General features: G+C 42.9%; 1 protein-coding gene across 9 annotated transcripts in view; it reads right to left on the bottom strand.

Annotated features, from left to right (window-relative positions):
• The window catches only part of dlg3 (discs, large homolog 3 (Drosophila)), a 136,654-nt gene that overhangs the window by 25,204 nt on the left and 90,469 nt on the right, over positions 1-20,981 (bottom strand). For 4 of the 9 annotated variants that reach the window (XM_055926933.1, XM_055926930.1, XM_055926935.1 and 1 more), the window contains 2 exons: positions 15,012-15,207; positions 14,198-14,300 (listed from right to left, as the gene is read on the bottom strand). In XM_055926933.1, coding sequence (XP_055782908.1) covers positions 14,198-14,300; positions 15,012-15,207 — 299 coding nt within the window. The other 5 variants (XM_055926934.1, XM_055926936.1, XM_055926937.1 and 2 more) reach the window with 3 other exon arrangements.

Here is a 20,981-nt window from a genome sequence, read left to right as displayed (position 1 = left end):
ATGCATCTCAATGGGAATATAGTGCTTTTACACAATGTAGAAACCCAATATTTCACAAATTATTTTCAAAAAGTAGATAGAAACCATATACGCCCAATTAGTGTAGCAAGGTATACCGAAACATTACTTTCCCCCTCCTAGAACATGAAAAACGGTTTGGTACTAGAATGTGTTATTTATTTCAATACTTTGTCAAATGTGTCTCACGGATCAAGCCTGTCTATCAGGACAATCGACCCCTTATTATAGCGCACCGTGCCTGGTCCACTTAATCATTGCTATCCTGCACTGGGAGTCTGGCATACATCATGTTAGCTCCCAGCTCATGCTGCACAGAAGTTAACACACTCGAATAATGCGACACGGCATGTAGACATTGAAACTTAACTTTTCGCAAAACCATGTCCATACAGGTTAGAACAATTTATAATGTAATTAGATAGCGGTAGCTTCCAGCGTTGTAGGCTAACTTTCCTTGCAAGCTGACAGCTAACATCAATTCACTACCCTAGTACATAACGCAAAATATGCTGATTTCAAAGCTGATTGCCACCAATAACATTATTCACTTATTTGGCCTCTCTCACATCTCTCCCAAATGTTATCTATTGTCTCAAACTTTTTTATTATAATTTTTTGCCTCGTAAAACTGGCCCCCTAATGACATCATTGGTTAAAAGAGACATTACATTTTACATTTAAGTCATTTAGCAGACGCTCTTATCCAGAGCGACTTACATTTAACATTTTTTATTTAACTAGGCAAGTCAGTTAAGAACAAACTCTTATTTTCAATGACGGCCTAGGAACAGTGGGTTAACTGCCTTGTTCAGGGGCAGAACGACAGATTTGTACCTTGTCAGCTCGGGGATTTGAACTTGCAACTTTTCGGTTACTAGCCCAACGCTCTAACCACTAGGCTACCCTGCCGCCCAGCACACATTTTTTATAAAACAAGCTACTTTCACGCTATTGTTGTTGATCAGTACAATAAAATAAGTCCCAAATGGAAGGGACTGCAAATTAATTACTTAAAAGTCAGTGTGATTTTCTGGATTGTTGTTTTAGATTCCGTCTCTCACAGTTGAAGTGTACCTATGATAAATTACAGACCTCTACATGCTTTGTAAGTAGGAAAACCTGCAAAATCGGCAGTGTATCAAATACTTGTTCTCCCCACTGTATGCATTCACCTTAAGGCTGGGCGATAAGGCCTAAAAATCATATCCATTTTTTCAAACTTATGGCCGATATCACGATACATCTAATTATACATTTTGTATATGTTCTCTAAATAAAGCTTTGTTGCACAATTAAAGGGTAAATTATACCTAGGCTAAAGACAAACCTTCCACAACCACAAGACCCACTAATAGTTTCATTAATTCATCAAAATATTTTAACCTGCTTTTTCTGCAATAACCACTGATCTGGCTTTCAAGTTAGTCTATGGAAAGTTATATATATATATATATAACTTTCCATAGACTAACTTGAAAGGCCTAAAATATCTCAGAACCATGTACATCCCCTAATAATGACCAACTTCTTGTAGCAGGCATTATAGAAAATTAACACAGGTCTCAAACAATATCTCAGGCACAAGCCCACGTGCTAGTGAGTAGCCAGCTAATCTTTATATTTTAAGTCTAGTCAACTCGGATCTATTTGCTTGCTACCAAGGTAGAACTGTTATGAATAGACCCTCCTGTCCATCACCAACTGTTTGAACAACATAGCCTGTTCACTTTGTTAATTTATTGAAATCAAGTGGCCTTCCTGGATAAGATGCTTATTTCTCAGAATGAAAACAAGTTGCCTATTCCTGATTTAAATTAGTCTTTATGATCATTGCACATTCATAAAAACGGACTATACCGCTAGCACATAAGTCTGTGGCTAAAATGCTGCTAGCGGTACTTGGCATCACAATGCCGCGCACGACAGAAACTTCCCACACGTTCATTGATACTCTCATTTTAATAGGGTCTGTCCTACATTTTGGGAGTTGAGACAAAGATTATCGTTAGAAACGGTGAAGTGCTCATCTATCACAGTACACGAATGTCTCTAAGCGTTTCAGTGTCAATATAACTGATTCTGTTGGAACAAACCTCAAATGGAAATAGAGTTTAAACTGCTTATTGTCAGAGGAAGAAGTTATCTTTCACCTTTGTTGCAAGTGGCAGGGGGAGGGGCTTGGTGTCTGTGTGCAAGTGGGAAGGTACACAGTGTACACAGTACAGAAGGAACGAAGGAGACGAGACCAAAAAGAGATAGAACACTCATAAAAACCTTGATTCTTGTGATACAGGCATTTGGAACATCGCTTCTAAAACAAATTTGAAATAATAAAATGCAATTGATATATTGCCCAGCCCTACCTGGAATCACTAATTATTAAATTAAAACAAAATACCATTTTGGGTGGATTATTCTTGTTCGGTTTACTGGTTGAAAGGTTGCCGAGATTATATTTGGTTATCAATGCAAAAATAACCTACTTTGATGAACAGCCTATAGATCAGATCAAAAGAACCAAGTGACAACACTGCCCGATAGCTGCGGAAGGTATGACGAGTCTCAATTTTCAGGTAGTACAAAAGTAAGTAGAATGCCGGACGGAAAACGACATTGCAACACCACGCAACGTTCCGAATGCATCTCTGTAGAGCTTGCAGTAAGTTTAAATTGAGGCGAATGCTCATGATAATCTTTAGTCTAGTTTGCTCATTTATTAGCACTGATAAAAACATTTTGCAAGCATGTTAGCCATGTAGCCCAGTATTAAAAAAAGGGGATTATTTTGCTCGTGGTCAAGCCTATATCTTGACCAATTGTCTGATTTTGTGTCACTGAATCTCCATCTGTAGGCCAGAGTATGTGAACGGAGCTGGCGCGAGGAGCGTGCCCAATTTCACTGGAGTGTGGAGCGAGATTCCCAAAGGCGGGAGTGTCGCTCCAATAGCGCTCACTTCAGGAGATCAGGGCATGCGCGGCCCAGCATGCATTTGTAGTCTACTTGTGTGCTGGCATTGCCCCTTGCTTTAGCTACTGTCATGGAGTTAGCTAAATATTTTCATAAAGAAACTGATAAAACACACAGGTGCTAAATCAAGGTGACTTACAAAGATGAGGACAAAGAGCAAGAGGGAGTGCGGTGATGTAGAGTCCACAACTAAAGAAGCCTTGTGGAATATGAAAAGAAACGTATCCCAAAAGCATGGTGTACTTATTACTACGTGCACATGCTAAAAGAAAGGAACGAGGTGGGTAGATAAGTGTGTCATCGTAGCAAAGTATTTATAACCAACAAATATTTTATTTTTACTTTAAAAACTAAACATTTCATTCAGTGTTGTTCTATTATCTATTCAATAGGCCCTAATTGATTTTGGCCCAATAGCCTGAAGCCACAGACTGGCCAAACGCTTGTTTCAAAAAATGTACTCAAAGGCACAAAGTAATTTTTCCATTTCATTTGTATTTAATTCTAGGTCACAGTCTATAGGTGCAATTTATAGAATATAATGATTTAATAAAACAAAATGTTGTTGAAATGCTGACTGCTTTATGTCTCTACCAGCCTACTGTGTCACACTCGCAAATCCTTCACAATGCATTTCTTTGTAGGCTATAGCCTTGAAATAATATAGCCTAAATCCTTTATTTTTCATTCCTTCTTAGGCTCCCTGTCTGGCTCCTGACCTATCTAGTGTGTTTATATTATGTTTAATATGACATGTAGCCTATTTGAAATGTGTGCTTCTTACATTCACCTTTATTCAAATACTTTTCATTCAAATCCATATGGTTTGGTTTCAATACTTAAAAATCAACTGGTAGGTCCAGGTAGTCACTAAAATAGATGGGTGTTGGTTAAATTGTGATTTTAATGTATGTACCGAATTTGGAGTTGCATTTTTTTCTTCTTCCTGTGAACACTGAGGGTTTCTTTGCGGAGCGGTTGGAAAGAACATGAAGTGCTGGAGCAGGTGCACTGCCCATGGAGCGGGATTTCCAACTCTGCTCACATGCTCTCAGCTGTAGGCAAATTTGGTTATTTTACCTCTGGCTGGGCAAACAAGTGGAGGTGGTAGCTCATGTATTTGTTTGCTAAATCTATCAGACACATTCAGCATGTTATAACGTAGCATAAATCAAGTATATTATTTTGCTATTGACTCAAGCATAGGTAATTCGAAAAACCCGCGGAGGTTGTGTAATATGAACACGAAACTCATTTCTTGTGGGTATCATGATGAGGATAGTCCCAAACGAACACCATACGCCTGCTCCCTACTAGGCATAGAATCTACACCCAGGTGTAACTCATAGAAGGGCTTACTCCCAGGTGGAGTAACAGGTATAATTTTTCAAGTCCGGCGTAGTGAATTTTACGTTGGATGTAACGACCCAATTACGACCAACAGGCCCCAGAGCACTAGTGGAGGAGGTCCATTAACAACAGTCGCCTCATTGTTTAGGGCTGGTTAAGTACTGCCAGTACTTCAACAAATACTGATTTGTGAGTGTCCTTCATTGTCTAACAGTAAAAGCACAATACTACAAAAGGCACTATTGTATTGACATGCCTTGAGGCATCGTACATACACTATGGAAAATGCATTTTAGAAAATGTGATTTTAAGATATTGCTAGCTGTTCCTGTTCAACCGACTCTGGGGAGGTAGATAAAATGCTTCATTGCCAAAATCTCGAACTATCCCTTTAATATGGAGGGAATTTGCAGTCATTGGAGCTAGGGCTGTGGCCGTTGTGAAATTTAAATCAGCCGGTGATTGACAAGCAAATAACTGCCGGTCTCATGGTAATTGACCGTTAATTAACATGCACATTTAGCATCTCCCGGCTTCCACACATCCTACAAACCACTGATGCAGACCTTTGGAACATCTACATTTTAAAAAGTCTAACAAAACTATGCAATATAGCCTACACCTTCACAATAAATCAATTATATATTTTAGACGGGTTTAAAGAAAAATTATATGAAGAAAATGTAGTCTATTTCATAAGAACATTATAGCATACTCGGAGTTCCTTATGTTAGGTCCTGATCTGGCTATGCCATATGGCTGTGGGCTACAGTCGCTCATTTAGGAAACACAATTTGCTTAGAATTCCGTGGCACTGTATTACTTTATAGTATGAAGAATACAATTGAACAAAGCTGAATAAAATAAAGGATATTTTCTCCAAATGATTTGAGGGAGTGTGCACGTGGCTATTCTGTGTTGAGCAATTAACAAAAAAAAAAATAGGTAGACCTATATGCTAAGAGTTCTTAATGTAACTTTAGTTGTTCTACAAGAGTTGGCCTATACATTTAGATTTTTAATACATGCAACTAATGAGGATGTGAAAAAAAGTTGTTTGAAAGGCATTTTTTGAGCAGGCTGTACACACGTCAGTCTCTCATTCACAATTATTGTATTTTTTACCCCTTTCTCTCCCCAATTGGTAGTTACAGTCTTGTCACCATCACTGCAAGACGTGCGAGACGTGCGTCCTCCGAAACGCAACCCTGCACTGCTTCTTAACACAATGCTCGCTTAACCTGGAAGCCAGCCGCACCAATGTGTCGGAGGAAACACCGTACACCTGGCGACAGTGTCAGTGTGCCTGGCCCACGACAGGAGCCACTTGAGCGAGATGGGACAAGGACAACCCAGCCGGCCAAACCCTCCCCTAACCGGACGACGCTGTGCCAATTGTGCGCCGCCTTGCCAATTGTGATGTAGTGCCTTAGACCACTGGTCCACTCGAGAGGCCCCTCTCATTCACAATTTGACAAGCACTTGATAATGCCTCGAATTTCCCGGCAGCATCCCCTTTGTGTGGCTGTAATGACGCCTAAACAAATCCATGCCTTTTGCGTCCATTGGCCGCTGTGCCTTTGGGCTAAATATAATAATTCCCTTCTCCCCGAGTGCTGCGTGCTCTGAAGCACCTCTCACTCACATGGCTCTCCATCATGTGATCGGGTCTTTCTCACAGGCTACAAGTGAAGACAGACATCGCAGACGCAACTGCATGTGTCCTTATCCAAACGCACGTGTCCACATTTACATTTCATCAGCCAACATGAGTAGGCCTGACAAACAGCAAAAGCACTAGCCCAGGGGTGTCAAACTCATTCCACGGAGGGCCTTGTGTCTGCAGGTTTTTGGTCTTTCCTTTCAATAAAGCCCTAGACAACCAGGTGTGGGGAGTTCCTAACTAATTAGTGATGTTAATTCATCAATCAAGTACAAGGGTGGAGCGAAAACCCGCAGACACTCGGCCCTCCATGGAATGAGTTTGACACCTGTGCACTAGCCTATGTCAATCTACTATCCCCCATTGTACAAAAGTCAACCTATTCTATTCTGTGCGAGAAATAAATATTCCAAACATAGTCTGGGACAGTTGTGGGATGCAATAGATCCCAAATTAATACATACACTAGCATCAAAAACCCTTTATTTGTTACGCAATGAGGATGATGCAACAGATCAGAACATTTAGCTTAAAATATTGATAGGCTTATAGTTTATTTCTTCACATTATAAGCGCAGCAAAGCGCACACGGCAGTAGGCTTTAAGAGCAAATGTTCCATTAACAGGAAAACACCATTATCAAAAGTGACCGTAAATGCGATTTACATGTAATGCTTTAATTATAAAGTTGCATTTTAATGGTGAACATTTTCTTCCCCCCTTGTAAAGTGGATTCATGTGCTTAATTTTAAGAAATTATTTGGCCACTTTTGAAGTTGTGATACAAACCGTATCACAAGGGCTAGGCTACATGAGGTGTGCGACTAGAATTACATTTAAAAAAAATTACAACGTTTTTACATTGATGCCCAGAGTAAGGCAAGAAACATTCACAAGTGATAGGCTAATATGGTCACCCATCAGACTATTCTTGATTTAAGCTCATCTTTACATATATTATTTTGATTTAGAATGGACCATTACCATGCACCTGTCTCCAAACAGGGGCAGAGGACAAATACACCTACACACTTAAATAGCAAATGGAGGAGGCTTTTCCCATGGTTCATTTTCATGCCAGCCAGGTAGGCTATACCAGATAGAAAGCATGCAGAAAATATATACACAGCTCAAAAAAATAAAGGGAACACTTAAACAACACAATGTAACTCCAAGTCAATCACACTTCTATGAAATCAAACTATCCACTTAGGAAGCAACACGGATTGACAATAAATTTCACATGCTGTTGTGCAAATGGAATAGACAAAAGGTGGAAATTATAGGCAATTAGCAAGACACCCCCAAAATCTACCTCCTCCACGTCTCCTGATGTACTGGCCTGTCTCCTGGTAGTGCCTCCATGCTCTGGACACTACGCTGACAGACACAGCAAACCTTTTTGCCACAGCTCGCATTGATATGCCATCCTGGATGAACTGCACTACCTGAGCCACTTGTGTGGGTTGTAGACTCCGTCTCATGCTACCACTAGAGTGAGAACACCGCCAGCATTCAAAAGTGACCAAAACATCAGCCAGGAAGCATAGGAACTGAGAAGTTGTCTGTGGTCACCACCTGCAGAATCACTCCCTTTTTGGGGGTGTCTTGCTAATTGCCTATAATTTCCACCTTTTGTCTATTCCATTTGCACAACAGCATGTGAAATTTATTGTCAATCAGTGTTGCTTCCTAATTGGACAGTTTGATTTCACAGAAGTGTGATTGACTTGGAGTTACATTGTGTTGTTTAAGTGTTCCCTTTATTTTTTTGAGCAGTGTATTTTAAAATAAGTGTTGTAGTTGAGTCCCGATTTTCATGGCACAACAATTGGCGACTCAACTTCTCCTGACTTGGATTTGCACGTTGACTGGATAGGCTCATGAGAAGCAAAACATTAGCTGCACTGTGCACATAGCAGTGAGGGTTCTGTTCTCAGAAGTGGGAAGGACGTGCCACAGCCTACATCAACTGGTGAGCTGTAACCACCAGTCAACCATTTAGTTTTGACTGGTTAAGAAACACTGCTTTACAAAATTTCAAACAATACCAGTATTGCGTTTAATAGTGAAACAGTCTAGCTATGTCTCTCTCCCCTTGAGTGTAGACGGGTTGGTTGTTTGGCAACAAAACCAACGCGTGCACTATGGAGCAAAACAGACAGGGTTGGCTTAGCTTGTTGACATGTAAACTTTATTTGTTTTCCAATGTTTATTTAAAACAAAAATAAAGTTGCACAATGAGCACGTCAAAAATACATCAGTTGATGGTTAGCTAGCTAGCGAATTTTTGCATAGATATGACAATCAAAACAAGACGTGGTATCAAGAACAAGAAAAAACGAACTGAAAGAGTCACTTAGAATTCCCCAGTTTCTTGTCATTGTTGCTTGCTATCCAGAATCACAACACAGGGCATTCTGTCCTATTGAAGAGTGCGCATAGTTTGACGTTCTCAGATAACCTGTCTATAAAATAAAGTAGGCTGGTACTTGGACTTCTGCCAAAGGGACTCGACCACAACACTGGAAAAAAAGCGAACATTGTTATAGGCTAATATTTGAGCCAAACAAAACCGCACTAGCCATGGCAAAATGAATAGCATTTCAGGAAATTGTTAACAGAAATGATCTCCGCTCAACGTAAAAATGTGTAGAACTGGAACGTTAGAACATTAGTTTATAACAGTAATATTTTCTTTACGCAGCCAATATACATTTCTAGTAACGTTAGGTAGTATAGAGTTAGTTTAAACTTCCTCCTCCAATGAATTCTGGAGGTCAAAATAATGTCTACCTAATCGGTTCATTTTTAAACGTTGAGAAGACGTTACTTGTTTTGCTAACATACTGTATGGTCCCTGGACTGGGCAAGAAAAGTAAAAAAAACTATATATATTTTCAGCTAATGAGCAAAGATGCCTTTCGTGTCTACAAATCAATAAGAACACTGACAGCAGTAATTTAGATAAGTCCTGACGCTCTACTTTGGACATTACAAGCTCTTGCACTATAATTCAACATTTGTACCTAGCTGACTAAAGTCTACCTACAGTAACACTTTTAGTTACCCTCTTGACACATAGCCAACAAGCTAGACTGTGTCGGTTAATTCATTTGGCTAACTAACCAGGTAGTTAAATTAATGAACTAGCCAACTAAGTTAGATAGCTACCTTCGGTGGAAGCTGGCGAGCCAAGGGTACATTGCTAACTACAGTAACTTAGCGGCATAGAATCTAATGTTACATTAATTTGTATCTAGTTAGCTAATTCCACACTGATCCTAGCATCGGCCTTAGCTAAGAATAGCATTTAACAAAGGGCGAAAACAGGAGCTAATCCACGTAGCAGGCTTAGCTAATCAATTGAGTTTACCACGCAATTTGCATGGACAACAGAAAACCATATCTAGCTATAATGGCAAGTTACTGTCGTTAACCGACCCAGAAAGGTTGCAAGACGATAGCAAAAGACACGTACCGACAACATGTGTGCTTGGTTCCAATGAAATTCCAGTGTATTATTTACACGAGAGAAAAGTTATTCCTGTTCATTTCCTCACCTCTTTTCGGTGCAATTCTGTGTTACTTCACAGCCCGTGGTATATTAATGCCCATCCCCCCTCCACATTTGGGTGATGCTGAGAAAGTTCCTGTTTTTCCACCTTTTCCTTTCTTCTCCTACTACGTTATTAGCAGGCTAGCTATTTCCTCGCGCACGCTCTGTATTTATATTCGCGTTCCTCTGCCGGCCCTCACTCCGGTTTGCTTTGTTTCCTTGTTCCTTCCCGAGTCCAGTGACCGCAAAGACGGATACACAGGCGCTTGGACTTGAAATAGGGGAAAGGACAACACAGCCCTTCGGTTGCCCGACTTGCAATTGGCTCTACACTTCAGCCTGGATGTACAGCGAATGTAAGCAGAATCTGAATCCCGCCATAAGCAGCCAATCACACAACACTCTGTACTGTCTTCATTTGCAAACCAGACTCTCTTCAAGATAACAAAGCCAGACCAGGTAAGGGGTGCATGTTGTCAAGCCTATAGCACTGCAGTAGTTTAGACATATTTGGACACGTTTCATTTACATGTCACGTGGTTCTGAAACGTTGGTTTTACTATATTGTACACGGAACAAAAATATAAACGCAACATGTGAAGTGTTGGTCCCATGTTTCATGAGCTGAAACAAAACATCCCAGAAATGTTCCATACACACATCTTATTTCTCTCTAACTTTGTGCACAAATTTATTTACGTCCCTGTTAGTGAACATTTCTCATTTGCCAAGATAATCCATCCACCTGATAGGTGTGGCATATCAAGAAGCGGATTTAACAGCATGATCATTACACAGGTGCACCTTGTACTGGGGGAAATAAAAGGACACTAAAATGTGCATTTTTGTCACACTACACAATGCCAAAGATGTCTCAAGTTTTTTGAGAGAGTGTGCAATTGGCATGCTGACTGCAGGAATGTCCGCACCTCTCTGGTTCAGAGGGATTGGGTTAAATGCGGAAGACTGTTGATTGCATTCAGTTGTACAACTGGCTAGGCATCCCTCTTTATGTTTTAATTTTTTCACCAGAGTTGTTGCCAGAGAATTGAATGTTAATTTCTTTACCATAAACCGCCTCAAAGTAATTTTTGATTATTTGGCAGTACGTCCAACAGGCCTCACAACCGCAGACCTGGCGTCCTGTGGGCAAGCGGTTTGCTGATGTCAATGTTGTGGACACTGTCCCATGGTGGCAATTTGAATGCACAGCGATACCGTGACGAAACCCTGAGGCCCATTGTCGTGCCATTCATCCGCCGCCATCGCCTCATGTTTCAGCGTGATAATGCATGGCCCCATGTCACAAGGATCTGTACACAATTCCTGGAAGCTGAAAATGTCCCAGTTCTTCCATGGCCTGCATACTCAGACATGTCACCCATTGAGCATGTCTGGAATGCTCTGGATTGATGTGTACGACAACATGTTCCAGTTCCCGCCAACATCCAGAAACTTCGCACAGACATTGAAGAGAAGTTGGACAGCATTCCACAGGCTCCAATCAACAGCCTGATCAACTATGCGAAGGAGATGTGTCCCGCTGCATGAAGAAAATAGTGGTCACACCAGATACTAACTGCTTCTCTGATCCACACCCCTACCTGTGACCAACAGACGCATACTGTATCTGTATTCACATTCGTGAAATCCATAGATTAGGGCATCATTCATTTATTTCAATTGACTGACTTCCTTACATGAACTGTAATTCAGTAAAATATTTGAAATTGTAGCATGTTGCATTTATATTTTTTGTTGAGTATATATTTATATTAGTAGGTCTACAATTTAAAGTAAGAAATACAAATAATGTAAGCGCTGGTTTGCTTAACTAGACCGCCTTTATGCCCCTCATGTAACTCAGTCTTCAGTAAGACCAAGATGATTATTCAGCACATCTGTTCCACAACATAAAGATCACGATGACTTTGGAAGTAGAAGCAAGAATGAGCTGTTTGTGCAGTTGCTCAGCAGCCCCCTACTGCACATAAACTGACTTGAGGTTGCTTTGGATGACAGCGACTAAAATGTAAAGTATGTGGGTTACACCCTGACTAGAACAGACACGTTGTGTGCGCAAGTGATGAAAAATAAATGTACACATACACTTAACAAAAATATAAACGCAACATGTAAATTGTTGGTCCCATGTTTCATGAGCTGAAATAAAAGATCCCAGAAATTTCCCACACAAAAAGCTTATTTCTCTGAAATTCTGTGCACACATTTCTTTACATCCTTGTTCATGAGCATTTCTGCTTTGCCAAAATAATCCATCCACCTGACAGGTGTGGCATATCAAGAAGCTGATTAAACAGCATGATTAATACACAGGTGCACCTTGTGCTTGGGACAATAAAAGGCCACTCTAAAATGTGCAGTTTTGTCGCACAACACAATGCCACAGATGTCTCAAGTTTTGAGGGAGCGTGCAATTGGCATGCTGAATGTCACCCAGAGTTGTAGCCAGAGAATTGAATGTTCATTTCTCTAACAAAAATCACCTCCAACATTGTTGTAGCAAATTTGGCAGTACATCCAACCGACCAGACAACCGCAGACCACGTGTAACCACGCCAGTCCAGGACCTCCACATCCGGCTTCTTCAACCGCGGAATCGTCTGAGACCAGCCACCCGGACAGTTGATGAAACTGTGGGTTTGCACAACCGAAGAATTTCTGCACAAACTGTCTCAGGGAAGCCCATCTGCATTCTCACCAGGTTCTTTACCTGACTGGAGTTAGGGGTCGTAACTGACTTCAGTGGGAAAATGCTCACCTTCGATGGCCACTGGCACGCTGGAGAAGTGTGCTCTTCACGGATGAATCCCAGTTTCAACTGTATCGGGCAGATTTCAGACGACATGTATGGCGTCGTGTGGGAGAGCGGTTTTCTGATGTCAACGTTGTGAACAGAATGCCCCGTGGTATTGGGGTTATGGTATGGGCAGGCATAAGCTGCGGACAACAAACACAATTGCATTTTATCGATGGCAATTTGAATGCACAGCGATACCGTGACGAAACCCTGAGGCCCATTGTCGTGCCATTCATCCGCCGCCATCGCCTCATGTTTCAGCGTAATAATGCATGGGCCCATGTCACAAGGATCTGTACACAATTGCTGGAAGCTGAAAATGTCCAAGTTCTTCCATGGCCTGCATACTCCCCAAACATGCCACTATGTTTGGAATGCTCTGGATCGACGTGTGCAACAGCGTGTTCCCTTTCCCACCAATATCCAGCAACTTCGCACAGCCATTGAATAGTGGAACAACATTCTACAGGCCACAATCAACAGCCTGATCAACGTTTTTTTTTTGTGTGTGTGTTTTACCTCTTTTTTTTAACCCAATTTTGATCTTGTCTCAACGCTGCAACTCCCCAAAAGGCTCGGGAGGCGAAGGTCGAGTTATGCGTCCTCCGAAACATGACCTGCCAAACCACGCTTCTTAACACCCGCCCGCTTAACCCGGAAGCCAGCTGCACCAATGCGTCGGAGTAAACACCGTTCAACTGACAACCGAGGTCAGGCTGCAGGCACCCGGCCTGCCACAAGGAGTCGCTAGAGCGCGATGAGCCAAGTAAATTGGCCACGCTGAGCCAAGTAAATTGGCCACGCTGGGCCAATTGTGCGCCGCCCTATGGGACTCCCGAACACAGCCAGTTGTGACACAGCCTGGGAACGAACCCGGGTCTGTAGTGATGCCTCTACCACTGCGATGCAGTGCCTTCGACCACTGCGCCACTTGGGAGGCTCGCTGATCAACTCTATGCGAAGGAGATGTGTCGCGCTGCATGAGGCAAATAGTGGTCACACCAGATACTGACTGGTTTTCTGATCCATGCCCCTACCCTACCTATTTTTTAAGGTATCTGTGACCAACATATGCATATCTTGTATCCCCAGTCATGTGAAATCCATAGATTAGGGCCTAATGAATTTATTCCAATTGACTGATTTCTTTTTTTGACTGATTTCCTTATATGAAGTGTATCTCAGTAAAATCTTAGAAATTGTTGCATGTTTACATTTTTGTTCAGTGTACATGTTATTCAATAATTTCCTAAACTGCTCGAGCGTGTGCGTAGCCAGATGCTAAAATATGACTTGCTCGATGCGCTGCAAGTCCCTCTTCCATCTACTCATTGGTTTTCATGAGCACACTAACCCACGTGGGTTAAGGAGAGATTATTCAAGCGAGGAGAGATAATTCAAAGATAACTAACTAGGTTTCCCATTTTATCTGTGGATTAATCGTCAAAGTAGAGAAACATATGATTGTGTATGACTACCGGTCAAAATTCAACAAAGATCCAGCAAAAAATAAAAAAGACTATATGCATTTCAGGTGAAATAACAACCCAATGTTTATCTCCCAGGCCAAATTAACTAGCAACACAAGCTAGCTAAATGTCCATGAATGTTTCATGTGTGTTTCGACCTGTCCACAGACAAAATCAACATGTGCACGATGGCGCGTTTGACTGGCTTGGCCAAGGTTTTTGGTGTGGTTTTTGGTGTGGTGTGTGTGTGTGTGTGTGTGTGTGTGTGTGTGTGTGTGTGTGTGTGTGTGTGTGTGTGTGTGTGTGTGTGTGTGTGTGTGTGTGAGAGAGAGAGAGAACCTCCTACCTTCTGGTCGGTACTGGGCAATGATGGTGACTGTCTGGCCGGCCCGCTTCAGCGCTGCAGCTGCCTGCTCGTGTGTGGCGTTCCGCAGGTTCACCCCGTTCACCTGAGACACACAGCACAGGGCAGAACCTCAGCCATGGAGCATTGATTACCAGGTCAATGGACCAACCAGCACTGTTCCTCACAGAGATATTTAGCCTACAAGGGAATGATACTACCTGGCTTTGACATAAGGATGTGGAGGAGAGCCTCAGCCTATCATTCCTTTCTTTCTTGGATCACCAGCTTGATGATTCGTTTTCAATCAGTGGAAGAATGACCGTGGCATGATTTAAGAGGATTGTGACTAGAGAAAATGCCTGGTTCACAATTCCAGCAGGGCCATTGAGCAGATGTGCCCTCCAGAAAGGTACCCATCTGTCATCATGGGGGGCCTTGCGTTAGCTATAAGAGATTATTGATTTATATGAGAGCTGTGACCTTGACTGGAAGATGATCCAATGCTGTCTCTTTTGATTACTTTGACTCCATGCTGCCCAACGTATCATCTATATCCTGTTACCCCTTTGGGTCTACTCCTCTCTACATTGCTAAAATTGTCTATTTGTAAAGGCAAGTCTTTGATGGTAAATCTTCAGTGCTAAACCATGTACAGCTGTAGCTATCTATGTATGTCGTTATGACAAAGCACTAACTACTGTAGAAGCTTTGCAACTTGCTGTAAGTATGTTTTAAGCAAATATCTCAGATGTGTAAGCCCTGCCACAGGTTAGCTGGCTGGTTAGTTCGTTGCGAGGACCGATAAGCCACTGACCGAGAGGATGCGATCTCCCCTCCTCAGCTCCCCGCTCAGGTCTGCTGGTCCTCCAGCCAGGATGAATGAGACAAAGATGCCCTCTCCGTCCTCGCCGCCCACAATGTTGAAGCCCAGCCCTGTGGAGCCCTTGTGAAGCAGCACCTTCCGCGGCTCCCTGCCAAACAGAGCGACAGCGTCAGGGCGCAGGGCGGGACTGGGAGCACAGGAAAGAGACGGAGACAGACAGTGTGAGAATGGAGGTAAGGAGAGAAAATGGGAGAGAGAGAGGTTGAGAAAGAGATGAAGAGCAAAAGAGGGAGGAGAGAGAAAGAGGGAAAAGGGATGAAAGACAAAAAGACAGAAGGGGAGACAGAGGCAGTTTAGGAAACAGCCCACACCAACATCTGTTCATACATGGGACTAACTTGTATTCTGGAAAAGGTGACACATCTCTCATTTTGCAGTAAGTATACAATCCTTGGAATATGCTGCAGCAGAGCCTGAAGAGTAGCACTTTCTATATACTTTTGCAGGGGAAACAATCCCAGCATTCAAATAAGTATTAAACATCCTTTCCACAAATGGAACGAGAAAAAAAGGAGAAAAAGGAAATTAAATACAGACAGCACTTTCAAATATGCTGAACTACACTGGTAATAGGCCTATAGAAAGAACATGATTATGATTCGACTTCACCTCGAACAATGCTTTGGCGCAACAGGGCCCACCATGCCATCTTTGGATGAACAATTTGCCCCCTGAAACACACACACACAGAGCAGCAGCCCCACACTTGACTGCCCCTGCTGCAGCTCTGTTTTAGCTTTAGCCGCTGTGAGTCATCATCAGGCAGGCTGAATTCCAGACTGTGTTGGACTGAGGATCCTGGAGAGGCCAAACCACTGCTAGGGGCCATCAAAAGACTTCTGAGAACATGCCTCAGACTGTAAGGCAAAGACACACTGCAGATGCCCTAGAAGCTGACACACACACACACACACAGCCCGTCTCAACAAAACTCTCCACATGGTTCCCATTAGTGGTCTTCGCTCTAGTACTCAGCCTGCAATCCACAATAACAATTCCTACTCAATCCCTAATGGCTGTGCTCCAAGTTGCTGTAGAGACCCTTTTTACATAAATGGGAGCCAATGCATACATACTTTCCTTGCGTTAGTTTCAGGTCCCGACTGAAAACAACCCTGATTGTTCTAGTATAACATGTGAAGAGGCATGGTAAGTTTTTATATGGTTTCACAAAGGTTTAATTACATAAATGAAAGGCAATTTGACTGAAGAGCAATGATTGGATGGTACTTACATAAATATCTCACATTGATCTAAAACCCATATCAGTACATCATGGATTGTTACAATACCCTTAAAAAATTATGTATTTCCTCAATTGAGAGTCCACAAATTTAAGATTCATGCCCATGGTCTCATGAATAAAGCCTGTTTGGCAGTGAAAGTCAGGAACTATAGTAGGCAAGTCTTTTTGCAATTACTGCATTAGGTTTGTTCCCATATGGGAGGATGAGTCACAGAGATGTAATAAGCCCATACTGACCACACACATACACACTCTCCTTTTCTTTCTGTCATCCATGTACAATTCTGCCTTTCTATATATATTTCTGAAGGATGAATACCTTTTTGAAAAACAACATCACCCTCACATACACAACGGAGTAACAAACGTGAGTAGCACACGAGAGAGATCATCTTAAAAATAACCGCATGCAGCGACACAAGAGGGCCGTTGTACCCCGCACATCGGACCAGACAGTATTGGACCATTCCAACTCAGACACATGCATCACCATGGTTACCTGAGGATCCTGTGTTTGTTCCTGAATGACAGTCGCTTCCTCAGCCACTTGGGGTGAGCTCTCACAAATGACATGGAGAAGGAGATGTTCACTGCAAACATGGTGGCTATTGACTGTGGTACATTATTACTTTAACTCCAAGCAACGTCTCAAAGCCCCCTAACCCCACTCTCTATCTTTGCCCTGCTTGTGAGAGGAGCTCTGGTTGAGGCTCGCTCTATACAGACGTAATCTCAGGATGTTCTGTGATGAGATACAGCTCCACTTTGGGCTGTTACATTCTACTCCTCATCAGCAACAGGACAAGACTTAAACCCTCACCCGCCCACACAGACTAGATCAGAGCCATCTCTACAGAACAGAACCACATCCTACAGGAAACAGCCAGGGTGGGTTCCCCCGTTCCATGCTTCCTCATTTTGTTGCCCAGGCTTCCCTTGTGTGGCTCAGAGGGCTGTGTATCACAGCAAAAGGCGGCGGGAGTGGGATGTTGATGGGAGGACCTTCAGACTACATGCTGTTTGAGTTATTTGAGTGCTGATGCTCTCAAAAGTAAATTTGTGTGTGTTTTGTGCCAGCACATGTATGGAATCCTAAAATCAGGAAAAAAATGCTTGGGAAATTCTAGGACCTGACTTCCCCCTTCCCCTCCTTCTACCCCTCCTTGTTTTTTCATCCACGCCAGGAATGTAAACCGTTATGGTGCTATAAAACCTTTACTCTCTATGCCTGTCCCTCTCCATGCCTCTGTGGGCCTGTCTATCTTATTCTCTCCCTCTCGCTCTGGCTCTTGTTCTCTCTCTCCCTCCCTCCCTCGCTTTGCCTCTCCCTCTCTGTAACCAGCCATCCCCCTCCCCTCAGTGTTTTGGCAGAGGCTGAGGCAGCCCAGTCCTAATGCTCTGAATGGAGATGTGGGCTGTGGGGTTTAGCGGGTCGCGCTGCCCCAGCACTCTGCTCTGGCTCTCCCTCGCCTCAGCCCAGTAATTGGTTCTGCTTGGCTGATTAATGGTGGACACTGCGGACCAACATTTTCCACAAACATAGACAGACAGACACAGACCAAGTCTCAGTGTTAAACATTAGCTCCCTTTCTTTCTCTCTCTGTAACAGGCTCACAAGCCCAAAGTATGCAGGGCTGGTGTATACAGATGAAAGAAAGACTGCTCTCTTGTCCTTCTTCTAGTTTTCACCTTCACATTCCCCAGTCGTTTCTACCACCACTGCCTCTCTCCTCCTAGACCTATTATTTCATTCTAATTTGACATGGAAAAGGCGACAGACGGTTCATGATATTTCAAGCCTCTCAGAGTGGCTAAGAATAAACCAGGCGCAATGAATGATTAACAGTTTAGACTAACTCAGGCATTCAACTGATCCTAAACTATGATTACCCTGTTCTAATCTTTCCCCCGTCTATGAATGGTTTCCAGTGGCCATAGAAGGGCCATAGAAGGGCTTGCTGCTAATGTGTATATATCCCTGTGATGCTCTCAAAGCTTACCAGTCAAAGGTTGAGCGCATTCACAATGGAAGAACAACACCAAGTTATTGATTAGCTCACCTGCTGCACTGCTCTGTAGATTCCTGTTGTGTTTACAGTATCTAGTCTCTGGGCAAACAGTCCTGGCCAATAGCATTCTTTACTCTCTGATAGCGCCCAGCTAAACAGTTCAGGTTGTGATATTGGTCAGCAAAGACGCACACTCAAAAACAAACACCATTCTGGTCATTAGATCTCACTTGAAAAATATATTTTATCTCTACGAGATTAACCTGGATAAATAAAGGTCACAGCCTATAAAAACAAAAGTGACATACTGTATACTAAGATATCTGCATATGGTTCCTGTAGTGGCTAAATTGTCCAATATAATTGTCCCAATACAATTTCCATCCTAGTCCTTTAGCCACAATGGAGAGTGGTGAAATGTTAGTCTTGACGCAGACAAATCCAATGTCCAGAGTTTGATTTCAAGTTGAAAAATAATAATACATGGGTACAAAAATGTACAGAATTCTACCAAAACTAATTCTGATCATTAAACTAAAGAAACAAACAGCATGGTAAACATGGTCTGGTATGGTCAAAAGACTGTGTGCTGCCATTCCAGTCACTCCCAGTAGGCCTTGGAGAATGTATGCCTTTTAACTGTATTCTCCATTGGCCAGTAGAGGGGGTACACAGACACTTGACAGGGGATTAATGGCAAACACACATAAAACAGACATGCATCATGAATTGGAAACATGCAAATATACAATATGACCCATTTGGCTCCTACACACCAGTCCCAATTGTATTTGATGTGAACTCAAAAAGGCGCTTTCCATCTAGGCTATATCACAACCGGCTGCGATTGGGAGTCCCATAGGGCGGCGCACAATTGGCCCAGCGTCGTCTGGGTTTGGCCGGTGTAGGCCGTCATTGTAAATAAGAATTTGTTCTTAACTGACTCGCCTAGATAAATAAAGGTTAAAAAAAGAACCAACATTTCTATAATGTTGGTTCCTGTTTTCAAGCGTACTGCACCTACTAACCTCTTGGAATCAGGCTTGGTCTCACCAACCTTTCCAAGTATCCATGCACTACGTAGTGCAGTGGGGTCCATGACCAGAACCACATCTCCTTCACTAAAGCTGCGTTTCACTTTGTTGCAGGTACTGGCAGGTACTCCTGTGTCCATCTCTTCCAAAATATGTCGGCCATGTACTGGACTTTCTTCCAACGCCGTCTGATGTACAGGTAGTTGTTTTGAAAGGTTGCAGGAGTAGGACAGGCTTCGACTTTAACAATAACATGTGATTTGGGGTGAGGGCTTCTAGATCCAGGGGGTCATTGGTTACCGTGGTGATTGGGCCGCTGTTTAGAATGGTCTCTACTTCACATAGCATGGTGTGCATCCCTCATCTAGGGTCTGTTGTTTCAGAACAGAATGGTGTCGTAGGTTCTCGTCTCCAGAATATCCTCCGCCATGCAGAGAGGAGGTCGTAGTGTCAGATGGAGAGGGGAATGTGTCTGAGGTGACGGCAGCACCACTGAGGGGGACGCATGGTGTCGCAGATGGGCAGACGATGCCGGCCCTCTCTCTCTGACTGAGTCTAGCTCCACTCCTCTGGAAGCCCTCGCTTTACACTAGAATAATCATCTCCAATAAAAACCATGAGAATAAAATCCTATGCAAATCCTCCTGGGCTGCAGGGAGGTCTCTCTCCTATCCGACAGCAGGGAATCTGATGCATCTAGATGTTGATCTAGTCTGACTGGACTGGAAGTCTGTTGGGATGATGTCATCCGTGACAACGTCTCTCTGTTTAGGTTTGAAGCAGACGTGCCATACTGTATAGGCCCTGGAAGACAGAGCAGGGGCATGTGTGTGTTTGTATACCAGTGGCATGTGTGTTGATGTGTGTGTTGTCTGGGTGGGTAAGCATGTAATGTATACCAACAAGTGTCTTTATGTGTGTGTGAGTTATATTGCAACGTGAGGGAGCCAACATTAATGTATGTGTGTGTTTCTATGCGTCAGCACATTATGAGGAGATGTCTGAGTAGATCAGTGTATGTGATTAATGTTAGCAGCGTGGACTGCCTTTGTGAGGGGTGGAGGACCTGGGTGCATGGCCTGGTTTTTCCAGAGTGCAGATGAATCACGACAGCTGCAGGAATGTCCGGCCCTCCTCATTTGCTGCCCCGTGCTGGATAAGCCTCTCACTTCCCAATACATTTATGGTAAAACCACGGCCCAGTGTTTGTATTTACATAAGGACAGCAGCAGGCAAAACATTCCTGTGCTGCACATGTGTGTGTGTGTGATGACAGCCTCCAGTTACACCTCCTCCCAATACTATCTGTTCACTTTACGCCCTCAGTCTGTCTACACACACACCTGCATGCAAGCATATACTGTATGCATACACACAGGCACTGGTGGCATGTTCTGTACACACACACACACACACACACACACACACACACTGACATAGATTAGACACGGATACTCTACACAATTATAAATACAGTGGCATGCAACCAGCAACATAAAGGCATTCATCCATGACAACATGGTGATTGATGAGGGAGACAGACAGCGGACACGCAACACAAATATATGACAACACATACAACGAATCAACTCTACACACACAGAGACAGGTA

Source organism: Salvelinus fontinalis, chromosome 6 (genome assembly GCF_029448725.1).
Source record: "Salvelinus fontinalis isolate EN_2023a chromosome 6, ASM2944872v1, whole genome shotgun sequence".
NCBI lineage: Eukaryota > Metazoa > Chordata > Actinopteri > Salmoniformes > Salmonidae > Salvelinus > Salvelinus fontinalis.
This window is presented reverse-complemented; position numbering and strand designations above follow the sequence as displayed.